This window comes from Thermobia domestica, chromosome 15, assembly GCF_964235325.1.
Source record: "Thermobia domestica chromosome 15, izTheDome1.hap1.1, whole genome shotgun sequence".
NCBI classification, from domain to species: domain Eukaryota; kingdom Metazoa; phylum Arthropoda; class Insecta; order Zygentoma; family Lepismatidae; genus Thermobia; species Thermobia domestica.
In genome coordinates, this window is record NC_137468.1 from 23,378,750 (window position 1) to 23,399,453 (window position 20,704).

General features: G+C 36.7%; 1 protein-coding gene across 1 annotated transcript in view; it reads left to right on the forward strand.

Moving 5' to 3' along the window:
• Nep3 (M13 family metallopeptidase neprilysin 3) overlaps positions 1–20,704 on the forward strand; it is a 103,722-nt gene that overhangs the window by 52,681 nt on the left and 30,337 nt on the right. Inside the window, exons 3-6 of the mRNA XM_081740629.1 lie at positions 1,033–1,242; positions 3,279–3,559; positions 15,938–16,036; positions 17,467–17,637. Of these exons, the coding sequence (XP_081596755.1) occupies positions 1,033–1,242; positions 3,279–3,559; positions 15,938–16,036; positions 17,467–17,637 (761 nt within the window). The remainder of the gene's footprint in view (positions 1–1,032; positions 1,243–3,278; positions 3,560–15,937; positions 16,037–17,466; positions 17,638–20,704) is intronic.

Here is a 20,704-nt window from a genome sequence, read left to right on the forward strand (position 1 = left end):
TATATAAAATAAGAAAGTTTCCTCTTCTGGGGGGTGATCGCCCCCCTGGATCCGCCCCTGGATACGCCTAAGAGTTATGCACATACTGCTTGCAATTGATGTTCTCCCATTTTTTGTCGGGTATTTGACGAATGCTATCAAAATGAGGGGGCTAATTCAAGGTGACCAGACGTCCCGTTTTAGCCGGGATAGTCCCTTATTTTCAACCGTTGTCCCGTTTTTTTCTGATTCTCAAACGGGACGCCTAAATGTCCCGTTTTTAAGCAAACATGACCCAGGTGTCCCGTAATTTTTATTCAAAATATAAATGGGCAAAGCTAATTCTACACTCTTCCGTACCAACATTCATTGGGAGAGTTCAGCCGTGCCTAGAACTTCTGAATATTCAAATGAGAATTGAGTGTTCTGTAGTTCAAGTGGGAATTGAGTGGGAATTCTGAGTGTTGAAGTAGTTAAAAGTATTTTTGGGTAGTACTTAAGTTAGATATGCTGTGTTATCATTCTTACTTGTGTATTTTGTAAATTGAAAACACTGCTGAGTCCCAAAATGCAATGTGGAAGTTACACCCACCCACCCCCGCCGTCGCCGATTCGTATGCGTCCCGTTTTTGAAAGTAAAAGTTCTGGTCACCGTGGACTAATTGCGGCCTTGTGAAGCCTCTTGGTGTACTGCTGAGTAGAATCCTAATCGTCTTTCCTAACGTGAATCGTATTTTCATATGCTTCGTTACTAACAATTCGTTAATTAACAGTTTGTAATATTTTCCTTTCCTTAGTCATTAAAGTGAGAGGAGCGAGCTTCTATTATTTAACACGCAAGTCAAAAATGAATTTATGTGTGTAGGCCTATATGTGCCCACCTGATCCATCATAATACCTCGACATAACTTTTCAACACTTTTTATTTGGTCCTCCTACTCCACTGCACGTAGAGACCACTTCGTTCTCAGTTCCGTTCTACTAATGATTAATTACGGAGTTAATGTTTGAGATTTTAAAACTAAAGTAAACCATTCATTTATTCTTTTCCAGATGCACCCCATTGCCTAAGCGTTCCATGTGTCACCGTAGCGGCAGCGATGATAAGTTCAATGGACATGACAGCTGATCGGTGCGATGACTTTTACCAATACGCCTGTGGAGGATGGATCAAATCAAATCCTATTCCAGACGGAAAGTCGCTCTGGGGAACATTTGCTAAGCTGGAGCAGCAAAATCAACTAGTTATAAAGAATGTCTTAGGTTAGTATTAGAAATGGGTAACATTCATAAGTCCTAAATGGCACAAGACCTAAACTGCATAAGTCCTAAAAATATAGGCACTGAACCTAAAATTTAGGTCTTGTGCCGTTTAGGAGTAGTGCCGCGAAATGATTTTTAGGTCTTGTGCCGTTTAGGACTAGTGCCGCGTCCCCTTAGAAATGACGTGTTGTTCTCCCATTAATAGCGGTTGAATTGTTCTGTTACGATCCAGGGAAAGGGAAGGTAAATCGTTTTTGTGGCAATCTATCAAAATCCAGACTCCCAAATGTTGTTGTACGTATGCTTATCAAGATCCAAATGGAACAAAATTTTGTTGTTGCTTCTACCTGTCAAGATACAGGTCTAAATCGAATTGTTCTTGAGTTTATCTCCCAAATCAAAATGGGACTGAGCTAAAGTTATACCTGTCTACCAAGATCTAGAGTAGATATAGTTAATGTTGTGCCTATCTGTGAAGATCTAGAGAGGTTCGAATTATTGCTGTGCTTATCTGTCAAGATCAATAGAAGTTCGAAATGTCGTTGCGTCTATCTGTAAAGAATAGAAAATAATGCAAAAAAGCCGGTTTTTTTTTCGGAAGAAAAATTAAACCGGATTTTTTTACTTTCTCGTCTTTTTTATATACTTTTCTTATTCAAGTACTACTATTGTTTTCTTGTTGTGGACTCCATAATTAAAATACCTGAGTTCTATGTTCAATTCGGAAGTGACTATCTTGGTTTGTTTCAAAATTGAGTCGCCTAGGTTGTCAGCAAGTGTGAATTATGTAAGCCAGCGTATCATAGGAGTACTTTTGGTTGCTTCAGCACCTTATTGAATGTCTGAAAGTTATATATTTTGTCATATGTGTTTTACTGGTTGCCTAAATTCAAACTGACACGCAAGAAATAAAACAATAAACAGATACAAAACTTTTTTTGTATTGATACTTTGTTCGATAAGCTAGATATTACTATTGTTTTTTCTCACTAATATATTTTTCAAACATAGAAGACCAGGAAAAATAAAAAGTAAACTCTTCCAGGTTGATCTGTGGGCATAGGCGCCCACTTTGGGGAGGGGGGGCAGGACACTTTTGGCCCCCTCAATATATAAAGGTGAGGTCCTCGCACCTCCCCCCCCCCAATATAATCCACTTGAAGAAGAATTAACAAAGAGGAGGAAGAATGTCTGTCGTAAACTTTGTCGCGCCTTTAATTCAATATTAGAAACAGCCTTCTTATTCGATAGGAAACTCCATTTTCAAAACTGTGTTTTATAGAGCACTGAGGCTTCAATCAAGATCATTGTGGTGCGCAAACTTGCAGTAAAATTCTCAAATTTTGGACTTGAATTTATTTTAATGCCTTTAGGCAAATTTGAATTAGGGCGTGAATTTCCCAGCGGAGTGGATGCAGCGGACCTAGATCTAGGGGGGCCTCCATCAAGCAGTTGATAGAAAACGGCTGAAGATAATAATTGTTTTGCCCCCCCCCCCCAATATTTTCTTCAAGTCGGTGCCTATGTCTGTGCCGGTTAAGTGGCCTACTAGTTGAGTCAGGTTAATTGAAGTAATTTCTCCATTTCCTTACAAGTGTCCCAGTATCAACTTTTGTGTGTGTGTGTGTGTGTGTGTGTGTGTCATATTGGTAATCGAATCTGCCAACATTGCATATCTCACTGATTCTAAAACCATGCCTGGGGAACAGCGTTTAACCATGGAACATCAACTCCTGGGGGAAATCCTTTCATGTAACTCTATGACTCTAGCTCTAATGACTTCCTGACTAGACCTAATGCTCTTATTTATTAAAACTAAAATAGTGAGTTACAGTTTCAACAACTTAATGTTGTCTTCTTCAGACACTCAATCTTTTGTGTCGATTCAATTCTGAGGGAGACAATGTTAAGTTATTGGAACAGAAACACATCATTTTAGCTGTAATCAATAAGTGTGTTAGTGTGGTCAGAAAGTTGATATTTAAGACATCCTTACGGTAGTGATAGTGAAACTCTGAATTTTCCTTGTTTTTCAGAAAAACCATATTCTGATATGAAAAGTGATGCCGAACGCAAAGCCAAGACTTATTATGTATCCTGTATGGATACAAACGAGACCATTGAAGACCTTGGAGCAGCACCAATGCTGGACCTTCTCGGCCAAATCGGAGGATGGAACATAACAGGTCCGTTCAATGCGTCAGCGTGGAACTTTCAACGTACACTACGCCTTCTTCACAACACTTACGGTTTTGGAAGTTTATTTACATGGGATGTCGGAGAAGATGATAAAAATTCCAGTAAACATATAATTCAGGTAGGAATCGTTTGTACGTATTTTATACTTTTCAGTTTGTTTTTTAATTATTATGATTTCAGTAGAGCGAGGATGGGATATAAAATCTGGTGATTGTGAACAAAATCGAATTCGAGATTTCAAGGGGCTACACGTTTTATAGTCCCTAAATACTGAAAAAGTTACTTTTGAAGTGTGTGTCTCAATATATGTAAAGGATGTTTCAAAAAGAACGCCGGATTTGGAGCTACTATAAGTCGAATTTATTTATTTGAAAGAAGCAAGCAAAACACACTATTTTCTTCAGGAGATGTTGACACAATATCGGGCATACTCTACGACCCCTGCCCCTACTAGCCTTATAATGCGATCGCTTGTCTATGAAATCAACCATCACCCGCTCACATTTCCCCATCAACTTCGTTGAGGACATGTAAAATTTCATGTTTGAGTTTTAACAGGTTACGGGATTTGTTCCCACTAAATTCGTGACTTAGCGCACCCCTATAGGAAAAAGCCACAAGGTGCCAGGTCACAACATCGAGGTAGATAGGTTTGGTCTCTTCGTAACGAGATTAGTCTGTCGGAGAACTTTTCATGCAGCAGAGCGATCGTCTCCTGAGGTGTGGCAAGTTGCGCCGTCTTGTTAGAACCGTAAATTGTCGATGTTCATTTGATCCAAACGGGGCCAAAGGAAAGCAGTGAGCATCGCGCAATAACGAACTCCATTCACAGTGACAGCTCTTTCTTGTTCACAGTGATTTATCCAGAATTTTGAAATTAGGGGATGTTCAAAAAATCTGGGGGTGCAATCTTGCATTACCTTTTTTTTTTCTTTTTTTCAAATTTTAAAATTCGTCGATGCAACGAACGATTGCATTGGATTTCCTTCCTCAGCCAGAGCCAATTAGCTTCGACTATGTCATGCTTGGTGTGGCGCCGAGATGAAATCGTTGACAATCGATTGATCAAACGTTGTTGTGACGATCACAGCCGTGTAAAGGTTGATTTCCATCCAATCTTGCGCTGCGTGCTTGAAAATTTATCTTGTCCAAAGTAAGTTGTTTTATTCTATTGGCATTTAAAAAAACAAAGCCAAAATAGTAAGATTTCTAATTTTGTCTTCTCGTTCTGCCTAAAGGCCCTCCAGCACTTTGTAGAAAATATTTTAAATGATCGTACCTTTAGGCAGAACGGAAATTCCCGTTTTGTCTAATCTTTTGAGACGAGGAATTCTGTCCAGAGAGGGATTTCTTCAAGAGAATTTTTCTTTAGTAATTGTAGCAGATTCTGTAAGAAGAATAACTATTTCTTTAAGTTTTATCATAAATTTTAGATGTTATTCTACTTGTTCTTCTCGGAAAAATGACTAGATACAGTTCTGTTATTAACAGTGTTATTCACATCTATTTAAGTAAAAATGAATGTGATAAAAAAAAAAAACTACCTGCACAGAAACGGAAAATAGATTGACTCTTGCAAGAAAGCCGTTTGACAATGTAGATGAAACGAACATAAAACAAAGTTACTTTGGTCTAGTATCAAGTCATTTCACAACAAAATTTTATTCAGTTATCTAGTAGTTCGCCTCCAACATGCTAAGGCTCGCAGTCAGGGGCGGCTTTAGGATTTAAAGTTTGGGTAACCCCGGTCCCTGACGTATGGATACATATGCACATTTGATTGAATAATAACAATAGGAAATTACTTTTAGAGTAGTGGTTGATGCTGTTCGTTAAATAATTATTTACTATTATTATAAAATATGGAAAATATATTTACTCTTAATGTATTTTAGTGTTTATATTTTTCAAAACTTTTGGGTAGGCCCGTGCCTACCCGGCCTACCGCTAAAACCGCAACTGCTTCCAGTACGTAAAAGGTGCCAGTGTTCCTCAAGACACGTTTGGCCATATATTAAGCAAACAATGCAAAAGGATACGTAAGACGGCTCTTATCCCGATTATTTGACCTTTTGATTTGATTGAAACTACAAAAAATATACAAGTAGGATATTTCAATATTGATATTGATATTTTGTATTGCTGCTATTTTCATTGGCAATGTAAATATGAAAATAGAAGTATATATAATACTATTGCATACACTGAGGGAAAAAATGTAGGTGGCGTGCTTAAAAAGATAGGTTACATGCGTAATTCCTGTAGTTTTTGGACAACGTACAGCAGACGTATAACTGAAAATGAATCTTTTTTAATACTTTCTGTATAATTGTTCCATCTATACGTACTTTCCGTATGAAACAATGTAGGCGGTCAGGATCTCACCTACAAATGGACGTATATAACATATAGCTCAGGAATGTAACATAAGTATATGCATGTGATATACGGAAAACTTTTAGATGTCAGGCATCCTGCAACGGCATGATGTAACAGCTAAGGGCAGTGCCTATGTAGCATACGGATAACGTATGCTCCGTGCTGATTTCTATAGTAAGCAAGAGGATACCGTATATTTGTACAATATACCGCTGTCCAGAAAACGGATTTTTCTCTGTGTATAGTATAGAATTATACATATAAGACAAATCAGTTGATATGTGATGCCGAAAAAGGGCTTGTGATGTAGAACACTAACATTCTTAAGAGTCGTCTTATCTATCCTCTTGCATTGTTTACTTAATATATAGCCAACTGTGGCACCTTTTACTTAAGGATCTTCACTACAGCGAAATTAAACTACCGCCAATTTTAGAGTTTTTCTGTAATATCTTCAAAACAAATAAAAATATTCGAAAAGCAGAAACGTAGTGAACTAGACAATACAATTTTGCATGTGATACCTTTACCACAATTCACATATCTGTTTTTGGTATGCCGCTATTTACAGAACCCACAAAAAATGCTAAATCTATCTACAGTTGCAAATCAAAAGCAGATAGATGAGTTATGATAACGGTATCACACGCAAAATCGTATTGTCTAGTTCACTACGTTTCTGGTTTTCGAATATTTTTAATTGTTTTGAAGATATTACAGAAAAACTCTAAAATTCGCGGTAGTTTAATTTCGCTGTGGTGAAGACCCTTAACTGTGACTCTTAGCGTGTTAAAGATGAACTACTGAAAAAGTGAATAAAATCCTGATGTGAAATAATTTTATATTATACCGAATTAAGTTTATTTTATGTTCGTTTCTGTTAGAATGTCAAACGTCTTTCTTGCAACTGAGTCAATCAATTTTCCATTTGCCCGCAGGTATTTTAAAAACATCACATTCATCTTTACCAAAGTGGATGTGAATAACACTGCTGATAAAGAACTGTATCTTCGTCATTTTTCTGAGAAGAAGAAGAGAATAACATCTAAAACGTATGATGAAACTTGAAGAAATAGTTATTCTTCTTACAGCCTCTGTTAGAATTACCAAACAAATTATTAGGCTACGAATGTAGCACAAAATTCAAGAGGACAACTCCAAAGGAAAATTCAGACAAAACGGACTAAATTCAAGAGACAGAATCATAGGTGCAGATCAGTGGCGTATTTAGGGGGTGGCTTCCGGGCTTAAGCCCCCCCCCCCCGAAATCTTACTTAGTATAGTAAAGTAAATGAAATATCTTGCAGAATTTTCACATTTCCAGGCAAAGCCCCTCCCCCCGAAAGTTAGCAAAGCCCCTCCCGAAACAAAATCGTAAATACGCCACTGGTGCAGATTAATAAAAGAATGATTATTTTTTCTTAACTGTTATGCATCTAAAATGTTATCTGAAATTCTTCACTTTATGGAAATAACATTAAAAAAATGCTGAAAACCCAATAAAAGACGTAAGACTGTTGTAGTAAGTATATATTTCACATTTTCATTTTTGCTAAAGAAAATCTTGATCAGTGTTCCAGACTTAAAATAAATATTTATACATTACTCAAATTAAGACTGCTATATGCTACCACACAAGAACGACTTTTTTTTTTAGAAACTAAATAGCATCACAGTTACTTTTCATAATTAAAATGAATGGTCTTACTGTAACAGGCTAAACGTATTTCAAATGCATTAAAGATATAATAAATAGGAATACACAGTACTCATCATATGGGTATGTGTCAGGGGCGCCCAAAGAAAATTTTCTAGCGGGGGGTCCATCTCCGTGAACACTATATTAGTCTGGTATTTAATATACTTGGTTTGCTATATTACGTATAATTTTCTAGAGCCAGAGGGGCGCCCGGGCCCCACCCTGCCCTCCCTTTCGGGTACCCATGGTATGTATGAAAGTAATTAAAGCTAATCTGTCCTTTTATTGTAACATTTTTACGCATTTTATGAGTTTTTAGCATTTTAAAAGAAAGAAAAAGTTACTTCAGTTGAAAAAATAAGGATACACATTTTAGTCTATATGATAATTGAAGGGAAAAAATAATCGTATAAGGCAATCACTTTTACATCCAATATATACTCTTGTAATTTGGTCCTTAGGATTTTGTCCTCGTCAGAATTTTCCTTGCCTTTTGACCGTTTCGATTTAGTTCCCGCTACTACAGCCATTTTATACATGAGTTCCGATCTACATACAAACACTCAAGGAATCAAGCTTTTCGGTGCTGCATTTCCCTAAAAATTTTCTTATCACATAGTATTCCCTGTCTCCAAAGATTAGGCAGAACGGGAATTCCCGTTCTGCCTAAAGATAAGACCATTTAAAATATTTTCTACAAAGTCCTGGAGGGCTTTAGGCAGATCGAGAATGAATCTTTTCAATATTGCATCCCTCTAGTTGGGGGTGTAAGGAATTTATTTCCAGAGGGGTGTCCGAAAATTTTAGGGGGTGCTGGGGGGTTAGGGGGTGTAGATAAATCACTGCTTGTTCATCTTCAAAAAAGTAAGGACCAAATCCCACACCAAACCGTTACTCACTGAAGATACATATCCTTTTCGTGAATTGGATTCTCTGATTCCCATATTCGGCAATTATGCTTGTTCACAAAGCCGTTTAAATGGAACTGAGCTTCATATTAGAAAATGATGTGCTTTGTGAAACCATGGCTCTCTCTTGTTCCTTTTCCAGGATGCATTGCACAAATTGCCGTTCTTTTCCATGATCCGCTGCTTTAAGTTCCACTGTTAACTGAACTCTGTACGATTTTAAGTACAAATCTTTTGTTAAAATTTTATTCATTGTTGCTTGACATATACGCATTTCTTGAGCACAACGGTGATGATGTTCTCGGACTCACAGTAACGAAATCATGCAGAAGAAACATTTGCCTCACACTGGCCATTTCGAGGGCGTCCAGGGCTTTTGATGTTTACTGTTGAACCGATATTTCTCGATTAACCTACAAATACTGGATTCATTTGGTAAGAACCGTACGGAGTTTCCGAACAGTTTCCGCGAAATTTTCACCATTCTTGCAGTGAGTTTTAACAATCAACACTCGCTGTTCCGTATTGCATCTTTCCATCACGATACTCCACAAACACTGACCTCGAACACAAAAGCACCGTACCAAAATTTTACTTCAATGATCACTGATAACGAAACACGCAAAAACAATGTTGCCAACAACAATAAGTAAAAATACCGGGCTTTACAAATTCTGCGTTCTTTTTGAGGCACCCTTTACATTCATCTAGAGACCATGCCATTCAGCGTATCTGGACCAAATCTTGAGGTTCAGGTTTTCATAAGATTCTTCAGGAGTATTTTTTGAATGTTCTTCTTACTTCCAAAAGTAAGGATAGTTTACTGAAGCGTGAAAATTTTAAAAATTCTCTGGATATTTTAGAAAACAGCTCCAACGATTTTGGTTATATAATATTTCATGCATCAATGCTTCATAAATATCTTTCATTAGCTATTTCTGTAGAAAAAATCCAGAAGGGGTAATTGACTCTTTGGGGTGAATTATTTTGGAACGATTTTCTGAAAAATGTGTGACAGTTGCGTAATTACTTAATCATATATTTGTGATATTCAGAATATTTTCATCAATACTTCTTAAAGGCATATTTGTCTTTCATTCTATTCTATTTTTCTCTGTGACTGTGTTCTTTCGTGACAATATAATCGAAAGGATTTCTAAGAAGAAAGCGATATAGTTGTTTGATCCCCACAGGGTATAGAGCGGATCCAGTTGTAGACCTATTGTAATTATAGCCCGAAAGCATAATGATTGAAATATTACTACTTATATTTCAATTATTATGTTATCGGGCTATATATATGGAGTGTATCATTTATAATATCCAACAGTAATAACGGAGAAACCAAAAGAGAGAAAAATGCGGAACTTCGTACGAAGCGACTGCAAGGAAGGGAACATAATTTCACGTATTAAATAGAAACACCCAACAGTGTTGCCAACCTAATATAAAGCCTTTTTTTAATGGCACTACGTCAGTTTCAGTCGTTCTTTCACAAAAAGTGTTCCGGATATTCCGGAGTGGCACTGCTAGTAGGGTCTACTTGTATTTATTATTGTATTATAGACATTGTTTTAGTCTCCTCTGGGGGGGCACTCTCAGAGCACCGGGGGGGCATTGCCGTCCAAAAACATGTCTGGAAGAAACACTGGTCAGATTGTTACATATTTCAAATCAACGTATCAAACGAAATCTTAAAATACCACATTCATTATTCAGTCTTCCAAACTAAGTATCACAGTATCACAAACATCCAAAGTTTGGAAGCTCTATTACATATACAGCACAACAAAGATGGACCTGTAATACATATCGAAAGTGCTTTAGCGTTGGATACCAAGGTCGTGGTATGACTTGTTTCGAATGAATAGGAACGAAGTTACCAGCGCTTGAAAAATAGAATTTTTTTGAAAGGTTTAATTTCGAAAACATGCTTAGGTAAGCATCATATCTAATTACTTGCATCGTTTGCAATTGGCAAACAAATCATTTTGCCGTTTATAGCACTTCGATATCTCAAACCGTTCCGGAGATATGATGATAAAATTCCAAATATTTCTGAAAATTTTCGTGGGCATTCTGGAGGAATCCTACGCTGTTCTTACATTTGTTAAACCCACATTGTATTGTCGGATGTCCTTATCATATACCTGACATAATTTACGTTCCATTTCATTAGAATTTTGCCAGTTTAAAGTTCTAAGTCATAAGGTCCTTATCATGCTGTGTAGGGTTTCCATATTTTACTTGCTCTGAATGACGTTCTTTCTTAACTACAACGACCAAAACCAGGAGGTATATTCACTAATATTTACCTTCGTCTTTTCTTCCATCTCGAAACAAAAGGCGTGAAAAGCATCTGTACTTACAACACGTAAAAATCCGTCAAAACTTTTTGGATATCTAATTAATATAACGCAAATCCTTTATACCTTTAAAAGGTGCCAATTGCCAAACAATATCGAATCGCCCAGTGTTGAATTTAGGCATGTCCAGGGGGGCTAAGCCCCTCTAGAACATATATGAGGTCCCCTTAGAATATGTATGCACTTCCATTGAAATATTTGATTTTTTCTGGTTTTTTTTTTTTTTTTTTTTTTTTTTTTTTTTTTTTTTTTTGGAAATACAAGTCTTACAAGGCCCACACACGGTCCAAGGTTTGCGCAAACAAGGCTGTTTGTGCAAACAGTTTGACCGTGTGTGGCGATGTATGAACTGTTTGTGCAAACGTTTGTGCAAACATTTTCCACATCGAACTCGTTCGAAAATTGTTTACACGAACATGATGTTTGCGCAAACACGTGGACCGTGTATGGGCATGTTTGTGCAAACACGAGCTTTATTTCCGAGTAGGAATCCTAGTGTACAGACGATTATTTCTTGCGCTATGGCGTCAATGAATAGGAATCAAGAATTCTGGCGAGAATTTATTGATCTTTATAGAAATTTACCTGAACTGTGGAAGGTAAAGAGTGAAGATTATAAAAACAGGAATTTGAAAAATGCGGCATATGAGAAGTTAGTGAATAAAATGAAGGAAATAGATCAAACGGCGGACAGAGAGTCAGTGAGGAATAAAATCAATTCACTTCGTTCTGTATACCGAAGAGAACTAAAGAAGATAAATGCAAGTACAAGATCTGGAAGTGGAACAGATGACGTGTATGTACCCTCATTGTGGTATTTTTCCCATATGGACTTTCTGAGGGACCAGGAAATGCAATTATCCGGTATTTCGACCTTGGATGAAATAATTGATGTGGAAGAAACACTTTCATTTAATATAAGTAGTAGTAAATTTGTGCATATGTTATGATAGATATTTTCATTTGTGACCTTGTTCTCAACAAAACAAAACAAAACAAACAAACAAAAAAAAAACATAGTCTTCATTCTTCACACCGCACCATTTTAAACGTGCATGTTGGTAACAACAGTCGTTGTGCTGCTAACTTCAATAGTTTGTGGAGTTCGCGCCTTCGCGGCCGTCGGTGGGGCCGAAGGGGGGGGGGGGATCAACACCGAAGCGCGGGAGTTCCAGCAATGACATGATTGATAATCTGCATGATATCACGTAACAGGCATTTTTCAGCGCCCAACGCCACCGATCATACCTCCACTGAGCATAGCAGCACGCGGAGTTTTGTTGCATTCGTACAAAAGATTTTGTGTTCTAGCCTTTAGACGACGAAGGGATTTAAATGCCGCAGCCCCTTTTATACGGCGCCATTTAAAGCGTTTTCGTAAGAGGTTACAAACAAGTCCATATCTTCACCCCTATTTATCCCAGGATCATGGTTCATACCTCATTCTCTTCAGAATGAAGCTGGCTTTCAAATGGTACCACTTGCATGCTCGTACCATATACCAGGAGAGGGGAAAATGATGTTAAAGGGAAAATTTCGGGGGGGGGGATTTTTTTCCACACTTTGGGCCCCTCTGAAACGGCCCTGTGTGAACGTAGATTTCTCGAAAAAATCTGATAAATAGTACTTGGTATACTGAATATGTGTGCGAAATTTCAAGTTTATATCTTGAATACTAAGGGCGGGAGAAATTTTATCAAGAATTCCCACAATGCCCCAAATTACCGCAAAACACCATGATATCAGGTAAAAAATTTCCTGAGACATCTCTATTTACCCTAGAACTATAATCCGCCAATCATCCTCTTCAGAATAGAACTGCCTTTCAGCCGGTACCATTCACATGTCTCCATCATGTATCTAAGGCGGGAAAATCCCGAAAAAAGGATTTTTTTGGTGAAAATATCCCTTTTTTCAACTTTTAGCCCTTCTGGCTCCCCCCTGTTTTAACGCAGAAATCTGAAAAAAAAATCTGTTAAATACTACTCGGTGGACTGAATGTTTGTGCACAATTTCAATCTTCTAGGTGCAAAAATAGGCCCGCAAAAAATTATATATACCGACAATGTCCCATATTCCCCTATACAGAAGTATATTTTGATAAAAATTCCCTGACACATCCCTAATTACCCTAGGGGCATGTTTCGCCCATCATTCTTTTCAGAATAGAACTGCCTTTCAGACGGTATGACTCACGTGTCTCCATCATGTATCTAAGGCGGGAAAATCCCGAAGAAAGGGATTTTTTGGGTCTAAATATCTCTTTTTTCAACTTTTAGCCCCTCTGGACCCCCCCCCTGTTTTAACGCAGAGATCTGAAAGAAAATCTGATAAATACTACTAGGTGGGCTGAATGTTTATGCACAATTTCAATCTTCTAGCTGCAAAAGTAAGCCTGCCAAAAATATATATATATATACCGACAATGTACCATATTCCCGTATACAGAGGGATATTTTTGAAAATTCCCTGAGACATCGCTAATTACCCTAGAATCATGGTTTGCACATCATTTTTTTTAAGAATAGAACTGCCTTTCAGGCGGTACCATTCACATGTCTCCATCATGTATTTAAGACGGGAAAATCCCGAAGAAAGGGATTTTTTGATAAAAATATCCCTTTTTTCAACATTTTGCCTCTCTGGATCCCCCCCCCCCTGTTTTAACGCAGAAATCTAAAAAAAAAATCTGTTAAATACTACTCGGTGGAGTGAATGTTTGTGCAAAATTTCAATCTTCTACGTGCAAAAATAAGCCCGCCAAAAAATAATGAACATAGGCTTAATAAAAGAAAATATATATTTGAGAATTATGACGTCATCACCTCCTATGTCTCGACGCAGGAAGGTGTGAAACCATACGTAAGGTCTTCTACAATGCCTCTGGACTTGAAAAACAAAAATAACCCGGACGAAAAAGCTCAAATAGGAGAGTTATAATGCAATGTACCATGAAACACCCAAAGGGATAGAGTGTGGACTGTCTGGACAGAAACACTCACACACACACACAAACGCATTCACACACATACTTTTTCCCTTATCTCATCAACATCATTGGTAATAAACACCTCGAAGTGTAAGCTGAGTTTCTCACAAGAGAAACAATCTCCTCGTGTCTGCAGAAATAATTGATAAGCAAGCGGTCACAAAAGTCAACGTGAAGAAATGAAAAAAAAATAAAGGGAGGAAAAGTAACCAATTTTTTGGTTTGTTTGGGTTACAACTGGTGAACTATTTTTCTGTCACGTGTTCCTTTGATCGTTTTAGAACACACAAATGCTAGCAGCGGAAGGTTTGATGCAGGATAGCCAGTGCTACATTAGTTATTGGTCTGAATAATTTTTTTGGTCGAAAAAGACCAAACCGTATATTCAGCCAAAATCGCTATTGGTCGAAAACGACCAAGTTCGTCGTCTAAAGGCTAGTTGATAAGATAAAAAAAAATCCTTGACTGAATGACTGCAGACCCATTTTGCAAGCAGCTTGTTACAAACAGTCGCTTTGTCATTTCATCAAGCAATGAGCTCACCAACACCAAGCGACAAATTTCGTCTACTCTAGTACCCAATAACATCTGCCAGGGTGAAAAACTTGGTCACACAAAGGTCATAAGCTGACATTGCCAGACTAAAGTCTAAATTAGAGCAATCTTACGAAAAAAAAACTGTAGGGTAGGCAGTGGCGGAGCTACTGCCTCTGCAACGGCAGGGAGGCCCAAGACGTAAGGAGGCCCTGATTATATGTGTTTTATTTTAGTCAGACATGAAATCGCAATCAAGAAAAATAATTTTTGTTACTTCCGTTGAAAACTATACGCACTATTTTACCCTAAGATTATTGGTTTTGAGCGGGTATAACACCTGATTTTGTCATTCCTGATGTGATCAAAGTTGGGGAAAAAGATATCTTTATTTTTCTGAGTAAGTTTAGAACTACTTTCGGAACAGTTACAGTCCGTTTGGCTACAAGTCTGAGGTAAATTTAATATATTACAAAATTTATTTGAAATCAAATTAGATTTCACAACAGTATATGCGTATGTAACTCGTAATCAAAAGATCATTAGGAAAATAAGCAACATAATATTTTTCCAGAACTGTCACTGTCAATCAGCCGTGTACACATACATATCCTCGTTGAATTATAACAGTGTAACAATCATGAAAACTCCATTCACATATATTATATTCAGTTTTAAACAATTAGTAAATAGTCCTAATTCAAAGTAGCGGTAATATTCTGATTATTACATGTAGTTACTCGTGTTTACATGGTGTCATTCATTGCCTGATTTTGAATGTCTGTGCTGGAAAGAAACATGAAATGCTTAAATTGTTTTATAGGTCCTAATAAGTCCTGGCAAGATTTTTCTGTATCTGTGTGTGTGGGGGGGGGGAGGGCTGATTTTGAAGTTCCGCCACTGAGGGTAGGTGTTATTTATATAGCCTACTATACATTAACGTTAAACAAGCTGCTTCAGTGGACATGCTTACGCGATTAAACTCAAAATTGAACTGAAGTTTGTGCAAACAGTTGTATCGTGTGTGGCCGAGTGTTTGCGCAAACACGATGTTTGCACAAACATGATGTTTGCGCAAACCGTGGACCGTGAGTGGGCCCTGTTAAAAGCAGGATTTTTTTTAAAAAAAAAAAATTAGTTTCTTGTTTTGCCCAACCTAATTGTTCTAATTAACAAACCGCGTTCTAGTATAAAGTCGAAGATAAATAAAAAAAACTTTGAAATTACAGTAGATACAGACGCACAGAAACGCTTTGCAACGTTAGTTAGGGGAAAATGCCAATAAGTTAGTTATTGCAACCGACCAGACAATAACAAGTCGCGAGTTTTGTTGCGACAGATTCCTGCTGCTCTATTGTAATCAAGAACGGAGTCCCCCCTTAAATTTTATTGCACTTCCCCTTGTACAAAAGTCTGAATTCAACACTGGAATCGCCATACTTTTAATCATGAAAAATTGTTGAATAACTTCTACATCACACTGGAACATTTTAAAAGTTATATAGTGATACTGAATAGTCAAATCTATGACCTGAATAATTATTGCAGTTTGCTTTAGTCTGCAGCACAAAAACGTGAGATGATAATCTCCAGATTGTATTTAATTTATTTTTTCTTTCAGATCGATCAAGGAGGTCTTACGTTACCAACAAGAGACCATTATCTAAATAAAACGGCGAACGAGAAGGTTCTATCAGCATATCTTGAGTATATGACCAAAGTAAGTATAAAAGTCACCTTCATTGATTAGTCATCGTTTACTTACTGCCAAAGATTGGCGTCATGTCGTCAATATCTACAATCATTATCAAGTATTGATAGTTTTCTTTTTAATTCTGGTTCAGCATTCCAAACCAATACGTGGCACAGTCAGTGCACAAGGGAATCAAGTCCACCTTTTAGTCATTTTGGACATATTTGATCTTTAAGGTTAGTTTAAAGAGACAAGTTTTGCCGATAGATGTCACTACAGTCTTCGTATCTCTCTCATGTATTTTTTTACCTTTCACGAATACTCACGATTTCTCTTACAAATTTCAACCTAGAGATTTCAAATTCTTAGAGAAGGAACTTGATAACCTATCGAAGACAACAATCCGTGCCGATTTTTTATTTAGAATTTTCTTCATTGTTGAAATGGCTTAATTGTTGTAAGGGATATCCAAACCTTTAACAATTTAACCCTTTCAACAATGAAGAAAATTCTAAATAAGAAATCGGCACGGATTGTTTCCTTCGATATGTTATGAAGTTCCTCCTCCAACAATTTGAAGTCTCTAGGTTGAAATTTGTAAGAGAAATTGTAAATTTTCGTGAAACGTAAAAAGTACATGAGAGAGATACGAAGACTGTAGTGACATCTATTGGCAAAACTTGTCCCTTTACACCAACCTTAAGATCTCTATCCAAAACTTCTTTCAGAGCTTAAAATCAGTGTTCATAGTTTGAGGGAAATTTAGCGAAAACGCAAATTTTCGATAAAACTAAAATCTGGGGAAATTATCGTGCTGACTGATTAACCAATATAAATGCTTAAAATTTTCTTTGTTCTTCAGGAATAAACTAATACAATAGCATTAGTTTTTTGAATGTGTGTGTGTTTGTTTGTTTGTGTGTGTATGTCTGCTCAAAGTAGCATAATCTGCACCCACTGCTGGCTGGATGTATTTGTAATTGTTTTGCTTAAAAAAGTGAAGGAAAAAGTAAAAACAAAAATTAGATGCAGAAACCAAATGAATAGACAGGAGAAGAAATAACGTTTAAAAATTTGGAGGGAGAAGTCAATTTGTTATCGTACCTAGTAAATGACTTGTCTATAAGAAAAGTCTTTGACTTTCAACTCATTCTTTACTTTTTCAAACCTTTTGTTCTTCTGTAAAGTTGTGTTTTGTTTTTGAGATACGAGGTAGCTGCAAAGTACCGTCGGAATGTGGTTAGCATTTCCTTTAATGTAGCTAAATTAATATTATCCATAACTTCTGTCATAGGAATTGGATAGACAACAAACTAGACAGTGTCTAAAACAGATTGTAGACAGGCGTTGGTAATATCTTCAATCAGAAGTGAATTCACAACAGTTAATTGATATCTTATATGTATCTGTGTAAACATATTGACATATGAAGAAAGAAAATTCTGTATTTTTTGTAGGTGGGTGTACTTCTGGGAGGGGAAGAAAACAGCACTCGTCAGCAAATGAGCGACGTAATTGATTTTGAAACGAAATTAGCGGAAGTGACGACTCCACAAGACGAAAGACGAGACGAAGAGAAACTATACAAACTAATGACTCTGAAAGAGTTGGAAAAACTAGCGCCATTTGTAAGTACTAAATTCTCTTTATATAAAACTTGGGCTTTTAGGTAGCATATCAAGTGACAACAGTCAAGAACAAAATGTATACCTCCTCTAATAGTCAGTAACTGGAGGAACTAATTTGAATAATTAATCATTAATATTTCCATATAATAATCTATTTTCATATATCTTGCTCTACTTGTTACACTATTGTGAGTTTCATTGTGTTAAAACTTGACTTTGCGGTGACTTGTTATTATTATTATTAGGCCCTATTATTATTATTATTATTATTATTATTATTATTATTATTATTATTATTATTATTATTATTATTATTATTATTATTAAATATTCTGCCATTTGATAGATCCTGGAAATAATGAGGCTTTTTATTTATTTAGGTTTAGGCCTGCAAATGTTTTTGCCGTGTTTCTCGATCTTCAGCTTCCTCTTTTAACTCCCAATATTTTCCTATATTCTTCAAATCATCAATCAGTTGTGTTCTTCTTATTATTATTCCTATCTTTCCTTCTACGGTGGTATGAAGAAGACAATTTGTTCGCAAGATATGTTCAATCCAGTTAGCCTTCCTACGAAGGATGCTGGCCAGAAGCGTTTTCTTCTCTGTTATTCATTCTAAAACATCCTCGTTTGTTGCCCTCTCTGTCCATTTTATCTTCTACATCTTCCTCCAACACCACGTTTCGAAGCTGTCTAAATATTTCTTATCCAACTTTCTCAATATCCGAATCTCTGAATCATACAGTCCAATACTCCACACATAGCACTTGACCAATTTCTTCCTTAGTCCAGTATTAAGGCTGCTAGTTTAGAGTGACCTTTTCTTGTTGAACGCTTCTTTGGCCATGACAACTCTTGACCAGATCGCTTTGGCGTAGTAAGTATCTTTCGTCACAATAATGTCAATCTGTTGTTGGGTGAGTGAATCACTTGGACAATCTAAAGTTTCGCCAGAAAAACTATCCATGTGATGTGATGAATAGGTGGATGCGTTGTCGTGATAACACTGCCAATCATCAGTTGTCCAGAGCTGCGACCTTCTCATCGTACTTGCATCCCGTAACTGGAGAACATCGAAGTATCAGTTCTTACTGATTGATTGATCTTGAAGAGCATATTCATCATATTCATCATGGACGTCTTCTCAGTTAAAAACCACGGTTAAGACTTAACATCGCTCCGAATTTTCCGCGCCTTCTTCGGGCGTATCGAAATTTTTGGATTGTAGTTATAGACTCAGTTTTTTATCTCCGGTTATGACATATTTGAGGAAGCCTGGTTCATTGGTAGCAGTCTGAAGTAAGTCATTAGTCAAGTCATTACAATATCCCTTCTGCTGAGGTAACCGTGGCCGAGGACAGATTTTCCTGAAACATGCCTCATGTCAAGGTCTTACTTCAAAAGTTCAGACATTTTAGGTTTAGGAACGCCTCGTTCGTCTTCTAGTTTTTGGATAGTCAGTGGTCGGTCCTTGCATTGCAGCCCGTACAAATTTAAACATTTTCGGTATTCTGTTCGTTGCTGGTGTTCTAGAACTCAGATCACTTTCAACATACTCTCAGTCATCTTTGAACAGTTTGTACGATGCCTTTATTCGTGTTCCAGTCACCGCATCGTTTCCAATACTGTTCTAAGTTATCCGAATAGTTTCTACGGACGAATATCCAGCTTAGCATAAAATTTCATGTAGATTTGTTGCTGTACTCGCTCCATCATTCCAAATGCAACTTTCACACCACAGACAAGAAATATAAGCTCTTTATTATTTGTTTGTGGATCACATGCAACAAACAGTTAAATATTTATTGCAGTCATAGTTCGATTAAACTTACTTTATTTAACACCAAAACTTCCTAAAATAATTAGTCCAAGAATTTAAATTATTTTTATTCTGTTAAGGCACTGATTTTATTTTATACTTATCATTTATTAACTGTAATTCCAAAAACACATCCTTCAAGATGGCGTTCTCACTTACATTAACAGCCTAAATGTACAAATTTTGCCACAGTTTAACCAGGGTAAAAGTGAGGGGGAACACGGGGGATGTTGTCCCACCACCTCGAAAAAATATGTACGGCGTTCCCCCAGTTACTAAAATATTACAATGGGCAAAGATAGGCGGGGGAATGACGTCACGTCAAGCCGCTACCTACCGTCCCCCTACCTTTTCAGATCCACTTTTAGTCCCGAGTTTAACAACATAAATGTACAAGTCTGTCAATCAATAAAAGGGTATCGTACGTACCAGACTATTGTCCTAGTTGCCCTGAAATTAAATACATATAAACTAAATAGTGTTATTGATGCACACATATTGTTTTACTTCCAACTGACACTTCCAGGGAAGTAGTCCTCGCATGCGCATTACAGTTTAATCTCGTTGGCTGTCAGTTTACATCGCTGTCACGCTAATTATCCTCATTGTGCGGGTGTATTAATATCCACGCGATATTTTAGAAACAGAAATCTTAGTATTTTTAGTTTTTATTTATTTATTTATTTATATTTTTAATTTTTAATATTTTTATTTTATTTTATTTTATTATTTTTTTTTTTTTTTTGCATTTTTTCATTTTTTTTTATAACGCTAGGTAAATGACTAATTATTATCTTGTCTGGGGCTCTGTCTGGGAATCTGGGGCTCTTTTGTACCTGAGCTAACTTATTTAAAATATTATTTCTTTCCTTTACGTATATATATTTTAAACTGTAATGTACCTTAACTATTTCCTTTTTAAGATGAGGATTGCTGCTTAATAGGCCCCTATATTTAAATAGGAGAAAGTAAAGATATATTTTCTTTTTTAAAAAATATAAACTTGTGATAAAATATAAAATTGCAACTATTCTTCTATCTTTGTTCAATAAAATTAATCTAAGTATTGTACCACATCGCTACATAATAGAGCAGCGTTTCCCAACCTTTTTCAACTTGCGGCACACTACGGGTGTTACTTGGATTCTCGCGGCACACTTATAGATATTGTTATTTGTAAATATAAAACACAGCGGCATTTTTTCTGTGATTATTGATCTCACAGAGAAGAAACCTCGATCACTGTTT